Source organism: Cetorhinus maximus, chromosome 2 (assembly GCF_964194155.1).
Source record: "Cetorhinus maximus chromosome 2, sCetMax3.hap1.1, whole genome shotgun sequence".
In the NCBI taxonomy this organism is placed as follows: Eukaryota; Metazoa; Chordata; class Chondrichthyes; order Lamniformes; family Cetorhinidae; genus Cetorhinus; species Cetorhinus maximus.
Genome location: NC_135880.1, coordinates 11,643,347 through 11,666,696, shown reverse-complemented (window position 1 = coordinate 11,666,696; position 23,350 = coordinate 11,643,347). Strand labels below are relative to the sequence as shown.

At 43.0% G+C, this 23,350-nt stretch overlaps 1 protein-coding gene across 4 annotated transcripts in view; it reads right to left on the bottom strand.

The window, feature by feature from the left end:
• Positions 1 to 23,350, bottom strand: part of htt (huntingtin) — a 231,156-nt gene that overhangs the window by 25,748 nt on the left and 182,058 nt on the right. For all 4 annotated transcript variants that reach the window (XM_078561165.1, XM_078561183.1, XM_078561173.1 and 1 more), the window contains 11 exons: positions 22,862 to 23,075; positions 20,079 to 20,224; positions 17,932 to 18,109; positions 16,041 to 16,145; positions 12,848 to 13,035; positions 8,097 to 8,223; positions 7,760 to 7,863; positions 3,535 to 3,689; positions 3,062 to 3,201; positions 2,467 to 2,549; positions 1,822 to 1,952 (listed from right to left, as the gene is read on the bottom strand). In XM_078561165.1, coding sequence (XP_078417291.1) covers positions 1,822 to 1,952; positions 2,467 to 2,549; positions 3,062 to 3,201; positions 3,535 to 3,689; positions 7,760 to 7,863; positions 8,097 to 8,223; positions 12,848 to 13,035; positions 16,041 to 16,145; positions 17,932 to 18,109; positions 20,079 to 20,224; positions 22,862 to 23,075 — 1,571 coding nt within the window. The remainder of the gene's footprint in view (positions 1 to 1,821; positions 1,953 to 2,466; positions 2,550 to 3,061; positions 3,202 to 3,534; positions 3,690 to 7,759; positions 7,864 to 8,096; positions 8,224 to 12,847; positions 13,036 to 16,040; positions 16,146 to 17,931; positions 18,110 to 20,078; positions 20,225 to 22,861; positions 23,076 to 23,350) is intronic.

Sequence of the window (23,350 nt, the reverse complement as noted above, 5' to 3'; positions counted from 1 at the left end):
ATATTTAGCCCCTAAACTCTGCTCTGGAATACTCTTCCTAAACCTCCATGCCTCTTAACCCCTCTCATCCCTTTAAGGGGATCCTTAAAACCTATTTCTGACATTTTTGGCCCTCTGTCCTAACATCTCTTCCTGTGGCTGATTACACTCCTGTGAAGTGCATTAGGGCATTTTACTACTAAAGGGTGCTTTATAAATGCAAGCTGTTGTAGTAGAATTCAGGGACATCAAAAGCAAATCAGTTGAAGGGCTTTCTCTAACTGACCAATCCTGAGATTTCCTACACCCATGGTAACAGATGGATGCTGCCAGGGCACATTTTGCACATGTATTGGGAGCCAAATTCTCACTGCATAAATTTTTTTTGTTAATCCACCACCGTAAGGCACATGCAGCATGTGGTGGTGGCACTGAGCCATTCAAATCAGAAGATGTTAGGTTGATGTTGAACCAGCTAATTTTAGCAGCAGCAGGGAACGTTGCGATTGGCCTTGTTGTCTCTGGGCTCGGCAGGCCTGTGCATGAGAATCGTGAGTCACTTATCTGAAAGTCAGAATTTGGCCATGCTCACCACTCAAGCAGTGGGAGACCAGAACAGAGCTAATCCTATGCAGCACACTCATTAATCCAATAACTGATGGGTTCACAGTACTCCAGGGCACTGTTGATTGAACCTGGGAGAGGATGATCTACTGGGAGGATGGGATTCTTCCTACTCGACTTCCGATAACCTGAAAACCAACACCGAGTGCTCTGTATTAGCTGGCTACTTAGGGCTTTGAACACCTACATCAAATTTCCTCTTAACCTTCTCCGCTATAAGGAGAACAATCCCAGCTTCTCCAGTCTCCTTATATTCCTTATCCCTGGAACATTCTAATAAAGCTCTTCTGCATGTTCTCCAAACTCTTGACATCCTTCCTAAAACGTGCCCAGAACTGGACACAACATTCCACATGGGGTCTAACCAGTGTTTTATAAAGATTTAGCATAATTTCCTTGATTTCTACTCTATTCCGCTATTAACAAAACCAATGGACCCATATATTATTATAATTGCCTTTCCAACTTGTCCTGCCACCTTCCAAGATTTGTATGCCTACACCGCTCAGGTGTCTCTGTTCCTGCAGTCCTTTTACAACTGTACCATTTATTTTATATTGTCTCTCCTCATTCTTCCTACCAAAATGTATCACTCCACACTTCTGCGTTAAATTTCACCTACTGTGTTTACCCATTTCATCAGTCTATGTCCTCCTCAAGTCTGTTACAACATTTCCAAGTTTTGTATCATCTGAAAACGAGTTGCCTGGTTTATCTCTCTCCTCTTTTTTATTTTAAAGAGGGATGTAACATCTGTAATCCTCCAGACCTCTGGCACTACTCCCACCCCCAATGAGAATTGGGCTTCTCTGGGCTTAGGGAATTGAGTTCCTATACAGAGCAAGTGCACATTCAATATCAAGCAAACACAAGTCTGTACCTGTGAATTTTTCAGTAGTTTGGTTTGGACACCCAACGATGGCAATGGGATTGTGTGTCAGGGGGTCTGACAGGCCAAAATAAAAGATCTGCTGCACTTATTAGAGCACATATTTACCATCTCTGCAATCCCAGCTCTCCATTTCTCCCTCTGAAGAATTCGCCTGTATTCTGTGCACATTTGGATAATAGGACAGCTGTCCTGACCCTTTTGCTAAAGCTGTGCAAAGGTGGCCCAGCGAGCCTGACTGTCTGATATAATGGGCTTAGTAAGACTGACTTGTCGAACACAATGACAAGAATTGATGCATCGCTTGTCGGTGGCAATTCTAGACTGACCTGGAATTAATTGGAGAGGTTGGAGGTGAGGATGGAACAGGCACATCACTTTCATCTTCCTCATCTTCATCCCACTCCTCTTCTCTCAAAGGGGTTATGTTGTTACCCAGCCAAACAGAATGAATAGAGACCTGCACACAGTGGACAAACATCTCATTGAATTCAACGTCGAGTCTGAAGAGTATCATTTACCAAGTATTAGCATGCTTCCCTCAGTTATTTCTTTTCTCTTCTGAAAGTCCCAAGATGTGCTGTGATATAGCAGCAACCCTCCACACCTGTTTCCACTCTACACCCATAAGCCTAGGCAATCAGTGTCAATGGTGGGCCTTACAGCCGAACTGCAAACCCCATATAAATCCACCCAGAAGTCAGTGGTTAAATGCATTACTGAGCCTCGATTTGATTCTTGGTTCTTGCTAAATTGGATAATCACAGTTGGTACAACAGAGCTAGTCAACAAAAGAGGGGTTTGGAAACTGCAGAGTTGCTGCACCACATCATGACTCAGCAACCTCTTTCCTGCTACCTGTGAACAAGCATGTATACAAATAAAGCGCAGGAACAGAGTAGTGCTCAAGCTGCAAAATTCTCCATTGCAAAATAACGTGCGGACACCAAAATTCAAATGCACTCTTACTATACCTGCCCCAGTTTATAATCCATGTTCCCCATTTCCCGTTCTGTGTTTATCTGCAGTAAAAGCTTTTCATGGCTTATCAGGACACCTAGGTTTAATAAAGTAAAAAAAAACACAATAAGTTGAGTAAAAACAGTTTCAGTAAATCATGTATTTCTACAATTAATTAAAATAGAAGGTTAAAGCCAAGTTTGATCAATTCTAACCCTCTCTATTTACTTTAGACAATGTTGGGAAGCATTCCAACATATATTTAATTGCTAAGTTCAACACAGTACTGTTTAAAAAAAACTGAGCATTACAATGTAGTCCAGCTGCTCATCTCCCTCAGGTTCTCTCACTTGCAACTCAATGCATTTCAGAAAAATCTGATTGCATGCTCTTGGTCCAACAGCACAGAATATACATTGGAGATGATTCCTTCCTGTGCCTCCCACCTCCCAACCATCCCCCAACCCAACCTTGGCTGAGCAAAAACGCCACTTAAAAGATACTTTGGAACTGATCTGAAACTACCACAGACAAGTTAAGAAGTCCAACAGAGATTCAACAAACCAACAATGGCTAAATGGAAGGTTGAAAGTTACTAGTGCAACATACCAGATGTTGAATGGGAGAGGGGTGGAACAGGATCCCATGCCTGATAAGGGTAATGGGACGCTATGTTGTCCCTTTTTGATACCATTGCTTGGATTTCTCGCTCCACTATTCCTCGAATGACACTAAGTTTTCTTCCGAACCTGTGAACCGGATTGTCAAAAGTGTCAGCTCAGCCATCAAATGTGCATCATCAAGAAAATAACAGCAGGCGCAACAAGTATTACATCTAAAACCCTGCCAAAGTTCAAGTAGTCAGGCAAGGAAGATGCTGAACTCTTCATAAACTGTAAGATTCATGGCCTGCTACTTGTGTTTGAAAATAATCCTGTGAAACACCTTGGAAAGTTTTGCTACGTTAAAAGCACTATATAAATGCAAGTTGTTGCTAAGACAGACATTTTACAGCTAAAAAATAATTGGTAGGTTCCTTCTGTCATGTCCATAGCTGGATAAGTACATGATGGATAACTCACCTTGTGTCCAGAGCCTTCAGAGCTTTATTACGGGGTTGATGCTCAAGACAGCTGGTGGCTGGATTCCCCGCCACTGGAATTGACATAGCACTTAGCACCAAGGACGTTATCGCTTGCACTGCAAGAATATTAATCTGGGTCCTCTCCGTATCCTCCTTAATAAAAACATGAAGAGGATGCTGTTACACAAGAGTCTGGATTTCACTAGAGCACCAAACGGACATCCAAATGATGAAAATATTAGCAAAGATGTGAACATGCCCAGCTGCTCACAGGAACAGGAGGAAGCCATTCAACCCCTCAAGTGTGTTTCACCATTCAATTAGATCATTGCTGATTTGTATCTTAGCTGCATCAACCCACCTTGGCTTCATAAACCTCAAAACCCTTGCCTGGAAACATCCACTAATCTTTTTTGAAATTTTCAATTGACCCCCAGCCTCAACAGCTTTTTTTGGGGGGAAAAGAGTTCTGGATTTCCACTGCCATTTATGTGAAGCAGCATTTCCTGACATCAACCCTAAATAGCCTAGCTCTAATTTACATTTTGGCAACTCTTGCTGAGTGCTCCATCAGAGGAAACAGTTAATCTCTACCTATCCTACCAACTCCTTTCATCATTTTTAAACACCTCACAGTTTTCTGTACTCAAAGTAAAGCAGGCATAATCTATGCAACAATCATATGAACATACGAATTAGGGGCAGGAGTAGGCCACTCGGCCCCTCGAGCCTGTTCCATCAGTCAATAAGATCATGGCTGATCTGAATATAACCTCAACCCCACATTCCTGCCTATCTCCAATAACCTTTCACCCCCTTGTTAATCAAGAATCTATCTAGCTCTGCCTTAAAAATATTCAAAGCCTCTGCTTCCACTGCCCTTTGAGGAAAAGAGTTCCAAAGACTCTCAACCCTTAGAGAAAAAATCTCTCCTTATCTCTGTCTTAAAATAGCCAACCCTTATTTTTGAACAGTGACCCCTAGTTCTAGATTCTCCAATAACAGGAAACATCCTCTCCAAACCCACTCTGTCAAGGCCCCTCAGGGTCCTTATATTAAGTCACCTCTTACTCTTCTAAATTCCAGTGGATACAAGCCTAACCTGTCCAGCCTTTCCTCATAACACAACCCGCCCATTCCTGGTATTAGTCTAGTAAACCTTCTCTGAACTGCTTCTAATACATTTATATCTTTCTTTAAATAAGGAGACCAGTACTATACACAATAATCCACATGTGGTCTCACCAATGCCCAGTATAAACTCCCTACTTTTATAATCAATTCCCCCCACAATAAATTATAATATTGGCTTTCCTAATTACCTGTTGTACTAACCTTTTGTAATTCAGGCACTAGGACACCCAGATCCCTCTGCATCTCAGAGCTCTGCAATCTCTCACCATTTAAATAATAATCTTTTTTTTACTCTTCCTGCCAAAATGAACAATTTCACATTTGCCCACATTATACTCAATTTTGCCAGAACTTTGCCCACTCACTTAACCTATACCACTTTGTAGCCTTCTTACGTGCCCTTCACAATTTACTTTCCTACCTATCTTTATCGTCAGCAAATTTAGCCACCGTTCCTTCGGTCCCTTCATCCAAGTCACTTATATAAATTGTAAAAGGTTGAGGGCCCAGCACTGATCCCTGTGGCACACCGCTCATCACCGCCTGCCAACCAGAAAAAAACCCAACTCTCTGCTTCCTGTTAGCTAGCCAATCTTCTATCCATGCCAATATATTACCCCCTACACCATGAACTTATACTTTCTGCAATAACCTTTGATGTAGCACTTTATCAAATGCCTTCTGGAAATCTAAGTACAGAACATCCACCGGTTCCCCTTTATCCACAGCACATGTGACTCCTTCAAAGAACTCCAATAAATTGGTTAAACATGATTTCCCTTTTACAAAACCATGTTGACTCTGCCTGATTGCCTTGAATTTTTCTAAGTGCCCTGCCATAACATTTTAATAATAGCTTCTAACATTTTCCCTATGACAGATGTTAAGCTAACTGGCCTGTAGTTTCCTGCTTTCTGTCTCCCTCCCTTTTTGAATAAAGGAGTTACATTTGCTATTTTCCAATCTAATGGAACCTTCCCCAAATCTAGGGAATTTTGGAAAATTAAAACCAGTGCATCAAATATCTCACTAGCCTCTTCTTTCACGGCCGGCATGGACACGATGGGCCGAAGGGCCCATTTCTGTGCTGTATAACTCTATGACCTAAGAGTGAAGTCAATCAGGACCTGGGGATTTGTCAGCCGGCAGACCCAACAATTCGCTCAATACATCACTAATGATTGTAATTTTCTCGAGTTCCTTCATCTCTTCCAGTTCCTGAATTTCAGCTACTTCTGGGATGTTATTTTTATCCTCTATATTGAAGACCGAAGCAAAATAACTGTTTAATTCGTCCACCATCTCCCTACTTTCCATTATCAGGGCTATAGGGACAGTGCAGCTACCAATCGAGACTGCTATAAATGCAGATAGACCTCAGTCTGACAAGCACTGAGACTTGTTGGCAATGAGGCCGAATGGCAATCCGGAGCGGGAATCCCAGCAGGATTTCCTCTCCATGACCTAGCGGAGGCACTTAGATCAATTGCAGCACCATCACTGCTATCCATGGCTGAGGGTTAACTAACTCAGGATGATCTTCCTGCTGTGCTACACGCTGTCTTTAACAAATGGACCACGTGAAACCTGTTATGAATGCGGAACTTTACAAGACAGTTAGGTTTTAAAACGTCTCCTTCCGTTTAAGGTGAAACGGAATGTTCTGGATTGGGGTTGGGTGGTGGGGAAGAATGGTGATCATATTAAACCTCTGCCCGAGGCAGGCCCATGTGATCTGGTTGGCATGGGGAAAATAACCTAAACCGAAACGTTCTGAAAAACAAGTGACAGTGTTCACACCTTGACACAGGAAAAAGGGGCTGCTGTTTTTTGGGAGACACAGGGGTGTGAGTGTAAGAGTGACAAAGGAATTATTGCTTTGTGGAGAAGTAGCAGCCATTGCTGTGAAGAGCAGAGGAGTGAACTGTTGTCCTTTCCACTGGTCGCTGGGAAATTCATCTCTTTTAAAACAAAAAATTGGTCTCCATGGGGATCATAAATCTAATTCAGAATTGAGATTTATTTCAAGCATATATTATATTCCTTTTTTGTTACCCCTTCTGGATTCATTGGTCAATTCAACAGGTTCCCTGCCCAGAGGTCAGTCTGATTGATAGGCTGTTGGGCAGCTAATGTTCTAGAGAAGGCCTCAGAAACAGGACTTGGGGCGGGGGGGAGCTGTCCAATCCCTGATCCAGGGGGGCAGCGGTATGATCAGATCCTGGGTCGGGGTCAGACTCCAAAGCAGGTCCAATTGCGAGCAAGGTGGGGGCAGCAATAGTAGGGAAGGAGGTAAGTTTGGCATGTTAAGAGGAAGCACTCCTGCTCCCTTGGCTCACAGGCAGTGCTGTAAAGGCATTTAGCTTATCCCTGAAGCTGCCCTTGCCTCCTTTGAGCTGCCGTATTTCCTGACAGCTGGGAAACCGGTTTGGACAGGGTTCAATGAGAGGCTCCCACCTCATTATAATACTTAAATGGTCAATCTGCTTCTTAGGACTGGCTGCCCATTCCCTGTCCTGCCTCCGTTAGACCCAGAAGTGGGTATGTTGGAGTTGAGCTGGTGCTGTTCGAGATTGATTTTTTTTTTTTAATTTACATCTCACCTGACCCTCAACCAGCCAGTTTTGAGAGCCAAAAATGACCCCTTCTGACTCACCCTCCTTTTGAGTATGCCCCCTTAGTGGGAGTGCAAAATATGTGAATTTACCAATATCAATGAGAAATGGAAAAGGTTTTTCTAAATATCAGGAGATATGAGGATAGTGCAGGAAAATAGCTGATCTTCTACCTCAATGCCATGATCTAATTGAATGGCAGAGCAGGCTTGAGGGGCCGGACGACCTACTCCTGCTCTGATTTCCTATGTTCCTACGTAACCCAGTCTCCCTCTGATTTTCACCAAGCGTTTGACCTCCGTGCATCCAGAGACATGGCCGAGATTAGAAACCCAGCAGTGCCGGAGAATGAGCAAACGAATAGGGGAACTGAACCCAAGATACCCTGTTCAGTGCAGCACCAACCCCTTCATTCCCAAAACGCAAATTCTCCATAACTCTATGCCTCTAATTTCCATATCCACTTGGTTGTACCTCTTGCGGAACTTCCTCTTCCTGGTCCATCGCTAGCGGTTGAGTCACAAGCACACCAAGAAGGGTTGCCCAAGTTTCCTCAAACTGAGTGCGGCTTGTCCATCCTGAAACAGAAGAAACCAGTTGTACATTTAAAGCAGGCTACATTTTATTTTATCTCGATCAATGCTTACAAAATTTGGCACTTGGCCAAGGGCACAACAAAAGCCACAGCACAACGGTACAGCATGAAAGAAAGTCGCTTCTCATGAACTTCTGTGAAATTAGGAGTCTAAATGAACAGCAGCCAGTAAAATCCAGGCAAAGATCAATTTTCTCCTAAGTTTTTGCCACTTACCAAGGACATTTATCCTATAGATGAACTCTTTGAAGACCTCTTTTTCCTGAAGAAACTCGACTGGGATTTCAGGAAGTGTTGTACGGAATTCACCCCCGGCTTGTGGTGACCATCCCAACTTCCAGACCTGAGGAAAGTTGATTGTGAGTTAATCGAAAGGGAATAATTTTTGCATGTCACAAACTTCAGTATGTGCAAATTCAAAATTGCTTATTTGATCTGTAAATCTTGACTCAGATTAAATGATGTTCAAGATGTGTGAAACACAGACCCTTCCTTTGCAGTATCTTTGACAGTTTCACAAGCAATTAGTTCAATGATTATTTTTTGTTGCTCGTTGAACTATCTAGGCCAGGATTTTCCCATCAGCGATTTAAGGGGCGGGGCCCACTCGCCAACAGGAAAATGACGCAGGATGACATCGGAAGGAACCCCCAACGTCATCCCAGTCCATTTAAGTATTGAGGAAGGCGGGCGGACAGCGAAATCAGCTGTCCGCCTGCCGACCTGTCAATGGCCAACTGAGGCTATTGACAGGATAATTAAGATCATTAAAGATCCTGCCCGTCCAACCTGAAGGCTGGTGGGCAGGCCAGGAGTCCCAGCGGGCTTCTGATAATACATGAAACCTCATCCACTGGCGGGATGAGGTTTCATGTCCGTTTTAAAAACTTTAATAAAGTTTCAGTGCTTCTTGTTAACATTTCCCATCTCATGTGACATTGTCACATGAGGGGAACATGTTAATAATGTTTTTATTTTTCTATTTTTAGAGCTTTTTAACCTGTCACTAATCTCCCTGAGACAGCACTTAGTCTCAGGGAGCAGTGCACTATTTCGCAATCATGCACGAAAGAGCGCACTTTGACAGATGGGGAATCCCTCCACCCCCCGCACAGCGCTTCCCGTCGGGCAGGCCGCTGGGCGGGCCTTAATTGGCCCGCCCACTCAAAATGGTGGCAGGCCCTGTTTCGGCGGCAGGGGTCGGCTGTCCAACCGCCGCCAAGCCAGTGGGGCCCGCTCGCCCATCAAGGGCAAAATTCTGCCCCTAGCAGCCACAGGAGTTTAAACTGGGGTGGGATAAGAAAATTAACATGCCGAAGCACAATCAGGTTTTAACAATTTGACAACAGACAACTTCATAATGCAATGAAAATCCAAGGAGAAGATACAAGGTCCAAAGTGCAGGACATCAAAATGGTAAGGGAGAAGGCATGAAGTGATGATTAGGTCATGCTAAGCCTGAGGCTTTAGAAGGAAGAGTAGATTGAGGGAGGTGAGGTTAGAGTAGGAGTCTCTGACAGATGCTGCCAGGTATGAGGAAACACAGATACCAAGAAAGGCTCGAAAAATTGGGTATTTGTTGGAATGATACAGCTTACTGGTCAATATGATAGCAGTATCTAAAATTAAGAAAGGATAGGTATTTAAAGTGGGCTGTTTCCAGAGGCCACAAATGTAAGATTACATTTACATGAGTGCATTATAACAGAGTGCAGGAGGAAGATCTTGATAGAGAGCAGTGAGAATATGGAATTCATTTCCAAAAGTTAGTGGTTGAATAAATATTCCAACATTTATTAGGCTGATGCCCTTTCACCCCTTCTTAATCAAGAATCTATCTAGCTCTGCCTTAAAAATATTCAGTCTGTTTCCACTGCCTTTTGAGGAAAAGAGTTCCATAGACTCATAATCCTCAAAAAATTTCTCCTCATCTCTGTCTTAATTGAGCGACCCCTTATTTTTAAACTGTGACCACTAGTTCTAGATTCTCCGAGAAGAAACATTCTCTTCACATCCTCTCTGTCAAGACCCCTCAGGATCTTAAAGGTTTCAATCAAGTCACCACTTACTCTTCTAAACTCCAATGGATACAAGCCTAACCTGTCCAACTTTTCCTCATAAGACAACCCATCCATTCCTGATATTAGCCTAGTAAACAATTTCTGATCTGCTTCCAACGTATTTACATCCTTCCTTAAATAAGGAGGCCAATATTGTACACATACTCCAGATGTGATCTCCCCAGTGCCCTGTATAACTGAGCATATTCTCCCTACTTTTGTAGTCAATTCCCCTCACAATAAACGATAACATTCTATTAGCTTTCCTAATTACTTGCTGTACATGCATAGTAGCCTTTTGTGATTCATACACTGGGACACCCAGATCCCTCTCACCTCAGAGCTCTGCAACCTCTCACCATTTAGATAATAAGCTTCTTTTTTTTATTCTTCCTGCCAAAATGGACAATTTCACATTTTCCTACATTACACTCCTGTTGCCGGACCTTAACTCACTTAACCTATGTCACTTTGTAACCTCATGTCCTCTTCACAACTTAGTTTCGTACCTAACTTTGTATCATCAGCAAATTTAACAACCATACCTTCAGTCCCTTCATCCAAGTCATTCATATAAATTGTAAAAAGTTGAGGGCCCAGCATACCACTCGTTACACCCTACTAGCCAGAAAAAGACCCATTTATAGCTGCCCTCTGTTTCCTGTTAGCTAGCCAACCTTCTATCCATGCCAATGTTACCCCCCAACACCATGAGCATTTATTTTCGGCAATAACCTTTGATATGGCACTTTATCAAATGCCTTCTGGAAATCTAAGTATAGTACATCCATCAGGTTCTCTTTATCCACAGCATATGTGATTCACAAGACCATGTTGACTTTGCCTGATTACCTTGGACATTTTTTTTTTTAAGTGCCCTGCTTTAACATCTTTAATAATATCTTCTAACATTTTCCCTATGACAGATGTTAAGCTAACAGGCCTGAAGTTTCCTGCTTTCAGCCTCCCCCCTACCTTTGAATAAATGAGTTACATTTGTTATTTTCCAATCTAATGAACCTTACCCGAATCCAGGGAGTTTTGGAAAATTGAAACCAACACATCAACTATCTCACTAGCCACTTCAGTCAAGAACGGATGAAGTCCAACAGGACCTGGGGATTTGTCAGCCCGCAGCTCCATCAATTTGCTCAATACCACTTCTCTGGTGATTGTAATTTTCCTGAGTCCCTCCCTGCCTTCCATTTCCTGACTCTCAGCTATTTCTGAGATGTTACTTGTGTCCTCTATAGTGAAGACTGATGCAAAATACCGATTCAATTCATCTGCCATCTCCTTATTTTCCATTATTTATTCCCAGAATTTACTTCATCAGAACATACTCCAGAATAGATTCCATCAGGCAAGTTCTCCAAAGGCAATGTACAATGAGTTATGAGAAAATTTAACTAGAAAACTCGTCGCGATTCACTGGGGATAGTGCGCTGTAATATCAAGCCCCACTGTTCCCCGAGCCACGACAAATGTGAAATGTTTGACCAAACCACCAGATTGCTCAAATTCTACCTAACTATTTAATTTAGGTTAACAGAATGTGAGCACCAGGTTTGTAAACTTAATAAGTAAATAACTGTTTATTGAACAAATTGTCTTTAACTAGTGGCAAAAGAAAGAAATATGAACTGCTAACTTCTAACTCTATAACTTAAACTCTGCCCCTTCTTAAACCCCTGTACATAAACACACATAAGACACATAAAAAAACGTTGATTTTAAGGGTGGGATAAAACAGTTCAATAGCACCAATTCCGGAGTACAGGATTCAATGGGATGATTTTGATCGATGTCTTCCAAATTCCTTTCAATTCTTGTTGAAGACACAATGTGGGCTTCCAGCACTTTCTGTATTTAGTTCACTGGTTGAACAGTTGCCTTTCAGTGTCTCCAACAGTGATTTTCCTCTTTACCTCTTGATAGGGGTTTTCAGAGAGAGAGCACGTTATAAAGATATGAGGAGAAAAAGCCAGCTAGCTATTATTGTGGAATTACTGGAATCTTCCACCCACAGGAGCATGAGGTTTTAGGTCTTGTTCCTTTCAGGCTAGGAGCTAATCTGCTGCATTACCCTCACACAAAACCTGGTCAGGAGCCAGGCAGCTCCCTTGGTCCAGGGCTCCTTTCTGGCACCATCCTGTCTTTCATGGCACACTCTGTTCCAGGACTGCGACATTGTATACATCTCTCATCCTGTTCCAGTGGGCATGTCTTTCAAACTGCAGCCATTGTAATTTAAATCCACAGTCCAACAGAAAATAAAAAAATGTTCTTTACAACAGTCCAACAGAAATAAAAAGATATGTTCCTTACAAACTAATGAAAAACTGAGGAAACGCAACTTGGCAGTCAAATCTCAGTAGACACATTTATCTGATGCAGAAAATGCCTCCACAGTTACCTAATGAAAAACAAAAATTGATCTGTCATCGACATGCGAAGCACTATTGATTTGCAAATCCTTTTAAGAAGAAGCATAAGAAATAAGAGGAGCAGTCGACCACACAGCCACTTGAGCATGCTCTGCTATTTAATAATATCATGGCTTATCTTCTGCCTTAGCTCAACTTTCCCACCTACTCCCCAATATACCTCGATTCCAAGAAAGCAAAAATCTGTGTATCCCAGCCTTGAATATATCCAATGAAGCAGCACCTCTGGACTCGAGAATTCCAAAGATTCACAGCCCTTTGAGTGAAGGGGTTTCTCCTCACCTCAGTCCTACATGATCCTTATCCATCATGTTCTTGATTCCCCAGCCAGGGGAAACAACCTCTGTGTCTATCCTGTCAGTATTTTAATATTGCAACAACTTCCTGGTCAATCAGACTTCAGGCTTCTTCAGATGAATGTTTCAAGACCAGGAAGGACAATTAAGTTACCCATACTCACCAATGGAGGGGTACGGGTGTAGCTGTTAACCAGAGGCAGTCGGGCTAAGCTAATACCAATATTCCTGAGTGTCGTGTTCAGGAACGCTGGGATTCGTGTGTTGCTGGCATGGCCAAAGGACAGAATAGATTGGAGACACTCCACCATTTCTGTCATCACGTTACAGGCCTTTGCAATGCACTTGGATCCTAAAAGGAAGAAAGTAAAAGGGGTAAAACACCATAACCTCAATAATAACCACAAACCAAAATACTACAGCTCAACGGTTCCAGTCAAGTAGAAAGTCAGTCGGAAAATGAAAATGTTAGCCAGAAGAGAGACAGGCTTGCATTTATTTATCGGCTTAACAGATCTTTCAGGAACATTTCAAAATATTTCACATAACTTGGATTTGATGTAGTGACCAGGGTGCAAGCAAACGTCTTCATTTGAATTTGCAGGCCATTATACTGAGAGATTTAAACTGATCTTTGTCAATTTCTTCTGAAGGAATTTATTTTGCCTTTGTCCTGAAGCATCAATTTAAAATAAATCTTCTACTAAAAGAAAGCTGCTGCCTCTTTTGGTAATTGATCCATTTCTTAGCAAAAGAGCATGGGTTCAAACATAATTTTTTTTTATCCGCTTGGGGGAGGTGGGTGCCGCTGGCTAGGCCAGCATTTATTGCCCATCCCTAAATGTCCTCTGAACAAGGGCAATTAAGAGTAAACCACAATGCTATGGGTCTGGAGTCACATGTACACCAGATCAGGTGGGGACAGCAGATTTTCTTTCCTAAAGGACATTAGTGAACCAGGTGGGTTTTTACGACAATCGACAACAGTTTCATAGTCATCATTAGACTTTTTTAATTCCAGATATTTATTGAATTCAAATTCCACCATCTGCCGTGGTGGGATTCAAACCTGGATCCCCAGAGCATTACCCTGGGCCACTGGATTACCAGTCCAGTGACAATACCACTGCGCCACCGCCTGCCCTTAATTCAAGAACTTCAGCACACAGCCTACATCAAAACCTCTTACTAAGGAATTGTTGCAATATCAGAGGTGCCAGCTTTTGGATGAGGTATTAAACAAAGGTCTGAATTTTACACTTCCCCACTGGCAGTTTTTGGCAAGGGGTGAGCAAAACATTCCTCAGATGGTCTCCCCATTGGGTTCCCACTCGCCCCGAACTCTCTGCAATTTTACACCCCTAATTGAGGCCCTTAAGTGGCCAATTATAGACCACGTAATGGCCGTTTCCCACCCAGCCTCAATTTTTAGGCTGGCAGGAGGAGTTCCCAGGTATGGGGGAAAACTGGAAGAGGGGGAGATGGGTGCCCCCTTTTAACTTCGGCCCCCCCTCAGTCCCCACATGCACCTAAGATCCGGTAACCTCAGGACCTGATCCCTTCCTGGCCTGCACCCCACCACAAACCACATTCTCCACCATCTCCCCTCCCCAGGCCTCGCCTCACCTCCCCACCCTGAGAACCATAAAACATACCTCATCCTGAGCTCTGGGGACTGCTTGCAGTCCCATTCCTGTCCATTGCACCTTCTGGCGCTGCAGGGACTAGAGATCTGCAGGCCAATCAGATTGGCCAGTAGCCCTCTGAGGTAGGACTTCCTCCGAAGTGAGGGGCAGAATTCCCGCCTCAGGCCAATTAACGCTTGTTGGAGCGTGAAATTGCTGCGGGGCATCCAGTGTTGGCGGGGATGTGTTCCCCTCCGACTCTTCAGAAGGCAAGAAGGGAAACTCCGCCATTCCTGGTCTAAGATTCTATTTGCCTGTTCACATGAATGCAATAGATCTCACTGCACTATTCGAAGAGCAAGGTGGTTCTCCTGGTGTACTGGCTAACACTTTTCCTCAAGCAACATCATGAGAACAGTTCATCTCACTGCTGCTTGTAGGAGCTTGTTGTGAGCTGCCAGCTGCATTTGCTACCTTACAACAGCGACGACACACCAATTGGTTGTCTAGCACTTTCTGGCATTCTGAGGTCATGAAAGATGCAATGCAAATAAAGTTCCTTCTTTTGTGTTACAGTAGTCAAGATTGGCTGGTGCATTTCGCTTATGAGTTGACAATGTGGGCAAATTGGTTGCTCTGAGATTAAATTAATCTCAATGTTTGTGATTACCACAGTCACCAGAACAGGAATCCACGCTGAATGAAAGACATTGAAGGGTGGGAATGGGTTCAAAACACAAAGTGAGAGCACAGTAAGTAAAGGCAACAGGAAGTTTGGGTTTTATTGAAGAACCAGGCACGCCATGGGGAAAAATTATTTTTGCTCAAGTGATTAGGAAATTTGGAATCCACTGCCTGATAAGTTGTTGGATACAGATTCAATTGGCAGTCTTCAGAAGGGGATTGGATAAATACTTGAAGGAGAAAATATTGCACAGATATAGAAGAAAGATGAGATTGGGACGAACGGGATTTTTTTTTTTGAAGAAGCAGTCTTGATGGGTCAACTGGCCTCCTTCTGTGCTGCATTATTCTGATCCTATGAGTTGGTGTTTAACGGTAATGATGAAGCTACTTATACATTGCTTAGACCCAGTTGGAGTAATGTGTGCAGGTTTGGGAGCCCCGTTATAGAAGGGGCTTTAAAGCCATAGCATTCAGCATCCATTCATCAGGATGATGCCATGTACAGTAATGGGAAGACACAAGATGCTGAGACCAGCCCCACTGAAGTCAAGATGAGATTTAGGGTTTTTTTTTAAATTATGAAGAGCTTTGATAGAGTGAATAGGGAAAGACTGGCTGAGAAGTCAGTGTTGAGGAGTCACTAATTTACAACTGTCATATGAGAGCAAGAAAAGGCTTTCAGAGAAATTCTGTTACACAGGGGAGTAAGGAATGTTTTGCCATAGGAGTGGTTGAGCCAGAAACTTTTACACAGTTTAAGAAAAAGATGGCTAAATATTTGAAGCAAAAGACAAGACGAGTGGGAGAGAACAGAGCAGCAGCTTTAGTTTTGGGTAAAGAACAGCACAGATACGGTAGGCTGAATGGCCTCCTTTTCTGCTGTAAACTTCTACAGCTCCATAGCAGATGGGATCAATACTCCCCAGAATTACAGGAGATAAAATTTGGCTTCACTTCCACTTTCAAATGTCAGCAGGCTGCTAGAATAATTGGAGTTCGTTCCTGGTGTGCCCCAAGGAACCGAAGTGAAGCCAAATCTACTTACGCTCAGAAAAATTTGCACTCTCTTCATCCTCAACAACAGCTCCGTCAGTATTTAATTTGCTCCTTTCCTCATGAAGCAGCAGCTGCTCTCCTGGTTCAACCGCCACTGAAATAAACAGAGCATGAATCACAAGCATGGAAAGCCAGAAAGCACCCAAGAGGTACAGTCACTGCACTCAGCATTCTTAAACAAATTCTTCAGGATTGAGATTTTTCCATTCCACTGAACTATTTTCTTCAAATGAAAAATACTGTCCAATGAACAGGGTCAACAATTACTTTGTGAAAAAATAAACTGGATGTTTGCTTGACACATCACTAAGGAAATTCTGATTGAATAACATATTTGAGCTAGAGGCTTTCAAATGTATGTGGGATCCTTTTGGAAATGCTGACACACTCCTGGGGGTCCCTTACAGACATGGACACACATCTGAAGACCTCTTGCAAACGTTAATACTTCCGAGGGACCCCATGTAAATGCTGACAGGGTTAGATGAAAAGGGTTAGAAGGCTCACATGACGCATAAACCAGTCCAGCCAAATGGCATTATAGACTCAATGCAAATTCTGACAGTCCAAGGAACCCCCGCTATCCTCAGTTTTGAAAAATAGTATCAAGCTTGTCCAAAGCTAGCAGGACTATCACTGAAATAAGCACTTATTACCACAGTTGCTCATAAGTTAACGGAGAAAAATGCAGAAGTCTCAACAAAAACACAGTAACGTTTTGAAAGCCTTTGACTTGAAGCATAGTTTCTTCATTAATAACTGTATAATCCTTCACACTGTAATCAACAGTTTACTTCAAGGGCCTGAATGCATCTCCAGCCCAGACTGTTGTGGTAGAAATCTACCTGTTGGGTCCAAGTGGCTCATGCAAGATGCTTCTGGATATTTTCAATCCGGTTCAGAGACTCTCAGCACAAACCTGCCCTTCATTTAGCACTGATTTGGCAAGCGCATGCAAACAAAGCAGCATCAGAGACCGAGGGGCATTTGATAGAAGTGCACACGATTATGACAGGTTTGCATAAGGTTGACAAGGCAAAACTGTTCCCAGGAGCTGACAGCACAAGGATTAGGGGACACAGGTTAAGGTTTTGGGCAAGAGATCCGTGAAGAATGTGAACAAGAACCTTTTTTTTTATGCTGCCAGTGGAAATAACCCAGAACTCGCTGCCCACAAGAAAGGTAGATGATGATGAATGATTCCAAAAGGAAAATGGATGGACACTTGAAGGAAACAAATTTGTAGGACTACAGGAATGGAACAGGGAAATGGGACTGACCAGATTGGCCCACGGAGAACCACAATAGACTTGATGGGCCGAATGGCCTCCTTCTGTGCCATAAATGACTTTGGGAACTGAAAGGCACCAGCACTGTAGCAAGTGCTCAATTCAGGCAGAGGGCTTCTTGCCCCGCCTCCAGTTCCACAGAGGCACGCACCTCGAATATACTGCTGGCTGGTGCTGACTCTCTACATGTCTTCAAGGGGAAGCTGGACCAGAGGTACATCATATAGAAGGTAAGTATCTCCACAGATAACCTTTGGTCCGTGTGATCTTCCAAACTGGTTTTGATCGTCTGTTGGGATCGGAGAGAAATTTTCCAGAATTTTTTCTTTCCTTATGAGCCTTAGGATTTTTCCCTGGTTTTTTTTGCCTCTCCCAGAAGGGTCTTTTCCCTATCCATCAGTTTCATAGAACATGCAACATTTGACCTGGGAGTACTTGATGTTAGAGAATGTGCAACTGTGGCAAAGCACCAAATGGAAAATGGTCTCCTCACACAGCAGCGATACCTTTCACTCAAGACGGCCACACAAAAAAGGAATATATTTTTTTTACTTAATTTCTCCTACCAATGAGGAAAAAAAAAATCCTTACTTGCTTCGATGATAAACCGGATGCAGTTGATAACCGAGCAGGCTTGAGTTACATAGGCCGCAGAGGCCAGCAAGTTCCAAATGCCAGGCTGCTGCAGAACTAAGCAGCAACAATCCAGAGCAGCTTGCAGATCCAGACTTAGAGGAACTTGATCGTGCATCAACTGCCAGCACAGCGCCTGAATGACAATGCAAAAAGTTAAATGTGCAGAGTTAAAAACACACAGCTATTATAGCAACGAGTGTACAGAATTAGAGAACGTACCACACCGAAAAACAGGTCATTTAGTTCATCTGGTCTGTGCTGATGTTTATGCTCCACATGAGCCTCCTCCACTCCCTCTCCATCTAACCCTATCAGCATTACCTGCCTGCACTGCTGGAATGCAGCAGGTCCAAAAGCATCTGTGGGTCAAAAGTTCGAGTAAAGTCCACTCACCTACCCTTTCTATTTCTGGAAGCTGACTGATCTACTGTGTAATTGCAGCATTTTCTGTTGTTTCAGATTTCCAGTATTCGCAGATTTTCTTTGTCTCTTTCTCAGTAATAACAGCGCTCAGTAGAAATTTGATCCAAGTAAAACACTTGGCAAAATGTTCTGACACACACGGCTCCAATTATTTCAAACATTAAACCATTTACTGTACCAAGTTAAAATAAATGCAGCTATCCGTGATTAACTCCATTTCTAAAAATGCACTGAAAAATCAGACTGTGTGTTAGCCGTTCAGCTGACTCAGGCAAATCCTTGAAAATTCATCCCTAAACTTCACTCCATGGCTATTTGCCTTCTGTGTTAGATTCCTTAGATACATTATCTGCATTAAAGGTGTTACATAAATACAAGTTAACGTAATGCCTTGTGGAGTACATAAAAAAAAAAGACTGGTTAGGCTAAATGGCCTGTTTGTTTGCTGTACATTCTATGTAACTTTATATCAGTTGGTGTATTGTCATAAACCAAATATGAACTATTTACCCTTACATACACATACAGATCAACACACGCATGCACACAACCGCACAGACTGTGTTACTGGGCCGATAATCCAGAGAATGTTCGAGAATTTGAATTAAGATTTTTTTTTAAATCTGGAAATGAAAAAGTGACTGCGAAGCTGTCAGGTTGCAGTAAAACCCAACTCACTCACTAACATCCTTTAAGGAAGGAAATCTGCTATTTTTTTTATTTTATTATTTATTCAGGGATGTGGGTGTCGATAACAAGGTCAGCATTTATTGCTCATCCCTAACTGCCCTTGAGGTGGTGGGCTTGCTAGCAAAGCCCACATCCCAAGAACGAATGGGTAAGAAGATAAAGACGCACATACACTAAGACACAGGCGCACACATGAAGTGGAGTCTCGAAGATCTGACACAAATATGAGCTCTCCACCTGCACAACAGAAGGTAATCGCAAGCCCTCAATTTATTTTGTGCTGCTGATTTGCTCTGTTTCACCTCACTGTGCTTCCCCCATTTCTTTTCAGCACCATTCATCGCTGACTGGGTCTGCAGGCAAAAATCAACTTGTGCTGCAAAAGCTGATCATTCAGCTGAGTGTGTCATTTCATAAACGTTTTCTTCCTCCAAGTGCTCACCCTGCCGCAGACTGCAGGGAGCTTGGCAAAACTTTCCCTGTGGCCTCTCAGTTAAGGAGCCCATAGCGGTTTATGACATTGAAGTCAGCAGGCGCTGTTCCAGGTAATCCTGTCAGCCATCAATGTGATGCTAATCTTAATGGAGTCGCTGGCTTTCAAATTAAAATAGAGCGCTTTTCTTTGTGGGGGTGGTGGGTGGGGCGGAAATAATAAAGACCCCTAACCACAGGTAACCTTTAGAGTCCCGCAGTAGTCCTCTTGCACATGCAAGAGGAAACGAGAGCAACAAATACAGTGGCATGTTGTAAGGTAAGGCCTTGCAATAAACCAGATGGATCTCAAGGCCCCAAAAACATGGGTTTCAACAAAGCAAGTTTACATGAAAAAAGTGTACCTGGGAACATAAAATGGAAGTCTGCCTGCAGCCACTCACTACACAATTGTGGCATTCATACCAGAAAACTCAACTTACATACAAAGTCAATGTACTCCTTGGGTCAATGGAGCCAATATTAAGTCTTCTTGTTGAAAGTTTACCAATCCTTACCTCTAGAGACAAGACCATGAACCTGGCAATATCAGCCTCACTGTCAGAGGGAATCTGAAGATGTGGCGGCAGTTTGGGAAGAGACAGAAGGTACTGGGCAACTGCATTACACAGGCTAATAACGGAATGGTAGAACAGCGTATCTCCTGTAAAACAAAGTGTTTAATAAATGCATGTGGCTTAAATGCAACCATTTCAAGAAAAAAAGCAGAAGGCAATCTGGCCAATATCAAAATAAAACCTACATTTTTATACAATCCAAAAGGATTTATATTCAACTTTATGAACAGCATAACTGATCTTCCACAATGATGCTCATGAGGAGTAGGGTCGATTAGGTTCCAAAAAGGGGATTTACAGATGGAGGCAAGGGGCATGGCTGAGTTGTTAAATAATACTTTGCATATCTGTCTTCACCAAGGAATCAGATGCCACGGTGACAGAGGAGGAAACTCTGTCACTAGAAGGGTTCTAAATTGATAAGGAGAAAGTGTTGGATAAACTTTTGGCACTTAAAGTTGACATGGCACCGGGACCGGAGGAGATGCATCCAAGGATATTGAAGGAAGTAAGAATGGAAATTGCAGGAGCACTGGCCATAATCTTTCAGTCTTCCCTAGACTCAGGGGAGGTGCCAGAGGACTGGTGAACTGCAAACATTACACTCCTGTTCAAAAAAGGTTGTATGGATGAGCCCAGCAATTACAGACCAGTCAGTTTAACTTCAGTGGTGGGGAAGCTTCTGGAGAAAATTATTCAGCATAGAATTACTGGTCTTATGGAAAAATGTGGGTTGATAAGGAAGAGCCAGCATGGATTTCTAAAGGGGAAATCGTGTTTACCTAATTTTCTGGAGTTTTTTGAAGAGGTAACAGAGAGGGATGATGAGGGTAATGCTGTTGATGTGGTGGACGTGGACTTTCATGATTTGATACAGTACCACACAACAGACTTGTGAGAAAGGTTATAGCTCATGGAGTAAAAGGAACAGTAGCAACGTGGATGCAAAATTGGCTGAGTAATAGGAAACACGAGGGTAATGGCCAATGGATATTTTTCAGACTGGAGGAAGGTTTGTAGCGGAGTTCCCCAGGGATCGGTATTGGGGCCCTTGCTTTTCCTAATAAATATTAATGATCTAGATCTTGGTGTGCAGGGGACAATTTCAAAGTTTGCGGATGATACAAAACTTGGAAGTTTTGTAAATTGTGAGGAGGATAGTGTAGAACTTCAAAAGCACATAGACAAGTTGGTGGAGTGGGCAGATACGTGGCAGATGAAGTTCAACGCGGAGAAGTGAGAGATGATTCATTTTGGTAGGAAGAACGTGGAGAGACAATATAAGGGGTACAACTCTTAAGGATGTGCAGGAGCTAAGAGACCTGGGTGCATATGTGCATAGGTCATTGAAGGTGGCAGTACAGGTGTAGAGAGAAGTTAATAAAGCATACAGTATCCTGGGCTTTATTAATAGGTGCATAGAGTACAAGAGTAGGGGGGTTATGCTGAGCTTATATAAGACACCAGTTAGACCTCAGCTGGAGTATTGTGTACAGTTCTGGGCACCACACTATAGGAAGGATGTGATCGCATTGGAGAGAGCGCAGAGGAGATTTACAAGAATGGTGGTCCCAGGGATGAGAAACTTAAGTTATGAAGATAGATCGGAGATTTTGGCACTATTTTCCTTGGAGATGGGAAGGCTAAGATGAGACTTGATAGAGGTGTTCAAAATGATGAGGGGGCTGGATAGAATGGATAGGGAGAAACAGTTCTCGCTCGTCAACGGATTGAGAACAAGGGGGCACAAATTTAAAGTGATTTGCAAAAGAAGCAAATGTGATGTGAGAAAAAACTTTTGCACACAGTGAGTGGTTCCAGTCTGGAATACACTGCCTGGGAGTATGGTGCAGGCAGGGTTCAATCGAGGCATTCAAGGGGACAATAGATGATAATTTGAGTAGAAACAACGTGCAAGGGTACGGGGGAAAAAGCAGGAGAATAGCCCTAAATCATGATGCTCATTTGGAGAGTCGGTGAATACACGAAGGGGCGAATGGCCACCTCCTGCACTGTAACAATTCTGTAACTACGAACAAAAGAACTAATTGTCTCTCTTTCTAGAAATGCTTTCCTACTCCTCTTTTCACTCTCCAATGTGTTTTGTGTCACTCTCATCCTTAGTTTCGATTGTTTTTTCCCCCCCGTCTCTCGGAAAGGCTTTATAACATTTTTCTGATTATGGTGTGTGTGACTATTTTGTTCTTGTTTGTTTCTGCAAGTCTCAGCCGTGGCTCAGTTGGCTACACTCTCGCCCTTGATTCAGAAGGTTTGTGGGTTCAAGTCCCACTTCAGGCATCTAGGCTGACACTTCATTGCTGAGGGAGCGGTGCATTGTCGGAGGTGCCATCTTTTGGATGAGGTGTTAAACCTGTCTGTCCTTCAAGTGAATGCCAAAGATCCTAAGGTACTATTTCGAAGTGGAGTGGGGAGCTATCATATCTATCCTAGCCAATATTTGTCCCTCAATCAACATCACAAACAGATTTTCTGGTCATTATCACATTGTCGTTTGTGGGAGCTTGCTGTGTGCAAACTGGCTTCCACGTTTTCTACATCACAGCAGCGACTACACTTCAAAAGTACTTCATTGGCAGTAAAACACCTTGGGACGTCCAAACATTGTGAAAGGTGCTCCATGTATGCGCACATACAGATTCTTTTTTTTTCTATGTCTTAAGTTCATGCTTTAATTTCTCCAAATTCCAGCAGGACTCTCTTACCATAAAGCTCACCGATCTTATTCCAGTAAGAGGAATTGGGCAAAGGACACAGCCTTGGGAACACTTGATGGTTGCTGGGAAGATGCTGGACATGGAATGCCACATGATCCAAGGTAATTTTTCTGGCAGTTTGAAACAGCACACTGGTCTGGTCTGCAGAGATTCCGTGCAAACCCAAAGCCAAGCAGGGCGTCAAAAGGTTCAAGTTGAACTCCTGAAAAAGCACAGATAAACAAGACATTTGAGAATTTCAACCAATGTTCAAAAATGGTACCACGGATACACCAATCAGTCCTTTGCTGTTGCCATGTTACTTTTCAGCCAACTCTCGGCTTAGAAGTGGGATGTTGATAAAGGCACTGGATTAACAATAGTTGTTCGTTGCACATACCCAGTAGCACTCAAACAAATGTGTAGTGCCCTTCAACAAGCCTCAAACTGCTGTATTCCAGGCAGGTGAAGATCGAAAGGCACAAATTCTCCAGAAAT